The following is a 2640-nucleotide window of genomic DNA, read 5'->3' as shown; positions in this document are numbered from 1 at the left end:
ATGCACCCCCCTGGCCTCTTCTCTGTGTAAAGACTGGTGGGTGATTTCAAAGAAAAAGCAGCAGATAAGGTGCTGGGTGGACTCACATCCTTTTCCCTCTGTCACTTGCACCATGCCTTGCAGCAGATGGATGGAATTGCCCAGTCATAGACCGCAGTCCTTGCACTTCCCTCTTCTGCTTCTCTTGATTCGGCAGACTTTGTTCCATTGTATCACCACTGTCTTATCATGGCATTTCCTGGGAGGTGACAGCATTGACACCATCGCTCAGTGTCCCCCCCTATAAAAAGAGGGGTGAATCCAGGGTCCGGTATCAGCTGCACAAGGAAGCTTTGAAGAAATCCCGTCTCTGGTTCTGCACCTGCAGCTCATCCCCACCTGACAGCAACATGAAGGTCTCTGTGGCTGCCCTCACTGTTCTCCTCGTCGCTGCCTTCTGCTTGCAGGCCTCAACAGCTGGTCCACGTGAGTCCAAGTTCCGTCTATGGAGCGGTGACCTCTCCCCCCTCCATCTCCCCAGGCTAGCGAGACGGTGACAGCGGGCAATGCCTGGGCACACACTCCTTCTGAGCTTTCATTGCCGGTAAGGAGAGGCAGGCTTGCCCTTTCTCTCTGCCTTACGAAGGATGAAGCTGTGATGGGAGGTAGCCCCCATGCCAGACAGCTCAGAGATCTCTCTGGGAACCTCCCTCAGAGCTAGGTGTTAGCAGGAGCCCCTTTGCACCTACAGGGAGAGAGCTCTCCAAGCCATCGATGAGAAAGACCAACCATGATTCTCTTGTCTTCTCTTTCAGAGGCACTCCACACCCCAAGTGTCTGCTGCTATGGATACTCTCCCAACCCAATTTCACGGAGCCGCGTGGTGAAGTATGAATACACCAGCAGCAGCTGCTTCCAGCCGGCTGTGATGTGAGTATAATACCCAGCCAGATACCATATGCTCCAGGAGACCCCACCCCACCCCACAGGAAAGTTCCTCCTGGAGCACCAAGTAATTTGGGATATCATTAGCACAGCCTGTGAGAGAGACAGTCCTGAGCCCTCGGCTAGTTTTACGGTTCTCTCAATTAGAAACAGGCTAGACTCAAGGGGGTTTTCATCCCTCCGCCCCACCCCCAAATGTTGAGCCCATACAGCTATAGTGCAGTGTCACAGCTGGGGAAGCAGTGGTGGGACTGGAGGGTGGATTTCCTCCTCTGACTGGCTGCGAGAACCTTTTGGTGAAATTCAGCCAATTGTAGTGAAACTCTTCCTGAGCATTATGAATAAGCTGGTTTCTGATTGGCTGAAGATTTTTGAAAAACCTGTTAGTAGTGAATAGTGGGTGGACACCCAGCAATCCAATGGGCCAGCAGAGCTGCCATTAGCTATGGGCCGTTGTGTCCTTAGGACCATTCGTCCCCTTTGCAGTCGCCGAGTGTTTGCTCTGAAAACAGGACCCATTTTCTTCCGCTGCCCTTCAGAGCTGGTACCAGGCATTTCTAACTAGGGTTTTCTCTCTGCAGCTTCACAACCATCAAAGGCAAACCATTATGCACCAATCCAGATGAGAAATGGGTCCAGGATATTGTGACTCAACTGAGAGCCAGGGAAGCCATTTCAAAGGCACCCTTAGCCTAGGGTCTGACATCACTTCCTGCCAAGCATCTTCCCAAACGGATTTCCAGGAAGCACTTTACCTGCTCTCAGCCTTTGAATCCTTACGGGTTATTTGTCCCAATTAGCGCTGAACTGTGAAAGATGGCCCTGAATTGTATTTAAGGGAATTTTAATGGCTCTGAATTGTATTTAAGGGAATTCTAATGTATTTGTCCTGTGAATCGTGAAATATTTCATTCTCCTTTGTATTTGTTGGGTTTAAGTTTTATTTATTTTACAAAAAAAGAAAAATAAAACAAAAAATGGAAACTCTTGGGCTAATTCTCCTGCTGCAGGCATCCTGTCTGTCTTTTCTATTCAGACCTCAAGCCTGCAAACACGTGCTTAACTCGAAAGCACTCATCCCATTGGAGTCAGTGGGACGACACATGCTTAAAGCTACGCAAATGCCATGTGTTTGCAGGATCAGGACCTTAGACTGGAGGTTCTTCTGGGTGGGGGTGGGGGTGTGTCTTACTCTGTGTTTATACAGCACCTAGCACAAGAGGGCGCCTAACCAGATCAGGGTCTCGAGGCACTACTATGGTATGAGTAAATCCTAGGCATTAAGGCTGCTATTGAAGGCTTCTGAGGGTGCCCTGGCTAGTAAATCTTTCTGCACACAAACAGCTGGACGCCTTTCTCTCTGGCTGGGAGGCGGGCGCCCGTGCAGCAGGCTGGGGCTGGAGCTGGAGCTGCACTGTGGAGTCTCCGTTTGAGCACTGGGTGGGTTTATGGTTACATGGGAGGGAGCACGCATTGCAACTGAGAAGCAGAATTAATGGGACAGAAGACAGAGGAGCAAGGAGGGGAAGGGGCAGGACAGGATGAGGAGCGGCACTGTGCTGTCAATATTTAACTCTTGCTAAGACTCATCCGGGTGCAGGCGCTGCAGAGGGGAGAGATTGCTGAATGTAGGCATGCATCCAATGGAGTGAGCTGTAGCTCACGAAAGCTTATGCTCAAATAAATTGGTTAGTCTCTAAGGTGCCACAAGTCCTC

General features: G+C 50.5%; 1 protein-coding gene across 1 annotated transcript; it reads left to right on the top strand.

The window, feature by feature from the left end:
• The first annotated feature begins 389 nt into the window (after nucleotides 1–389).
• On the top strand, nucleotides 390–1620 carry LOC142000277 (C-C motif chemokine 3-like). Its single transcript, XM_074974435.1, has 3 exons — nucleotides 390–465; nucleotides 795–909; nucleotides 1506–1620. The coding sequence occupies exons 1-3, from the start codon at nucleotides 390–392 to the stop codon at nucleotides 1618–1620; spliced, it is 306 nt and encodes a 101-aa protein (XP_074830536.1).
• The last annotated feature ends 1020 nt before the right edge of the window (nucleotides 1621–2640 follow it).

Source organism: Natator depressus, chromosome 17 (genome assembly GCF_965152275.1).
Source record: "Natator depressus isolate rNatDep1 chromosome 17, rNatDep2.hap1, whole genome shotgun sequence".
NCBI classification, from domain to species: domain Eukaryota; kingdom Metazoa; phylum Chordata; order Testudines; family Cheloniidae; genus Natator; species Natator depressus.
The sequence above is the reverse complement of the archived record's forward strand: the minus strand, read 5'-3'. Positions and strand labels throughout refer to the sequence as shown.

Excerpts from the sequence above, each read along its gene's own strand:
- LOC142000277 (XM_074974435.1), top strand. The coding sequence starts at position 390 with ATGAAGGTCTCTGTGGCTGCCCTCACTGTTCTCCTCGTCGCTGCCTTC. Across the intron at positions 466-794 it reads GGCCTCAACAGCTGGTCCAC|AGGCACTCCACACCCCAAGT; the intron begins GTGAGTCCAAGT and ends CTTCTCTTTCAG. Across the intron at positions 910-1,505 it reads TGCTTCCAGCCGGCTGTGAT|CTTCACAACCATCAAAGGCA; the intron begins GTGAGTATAATA and ends TTCTCTCTGCAG.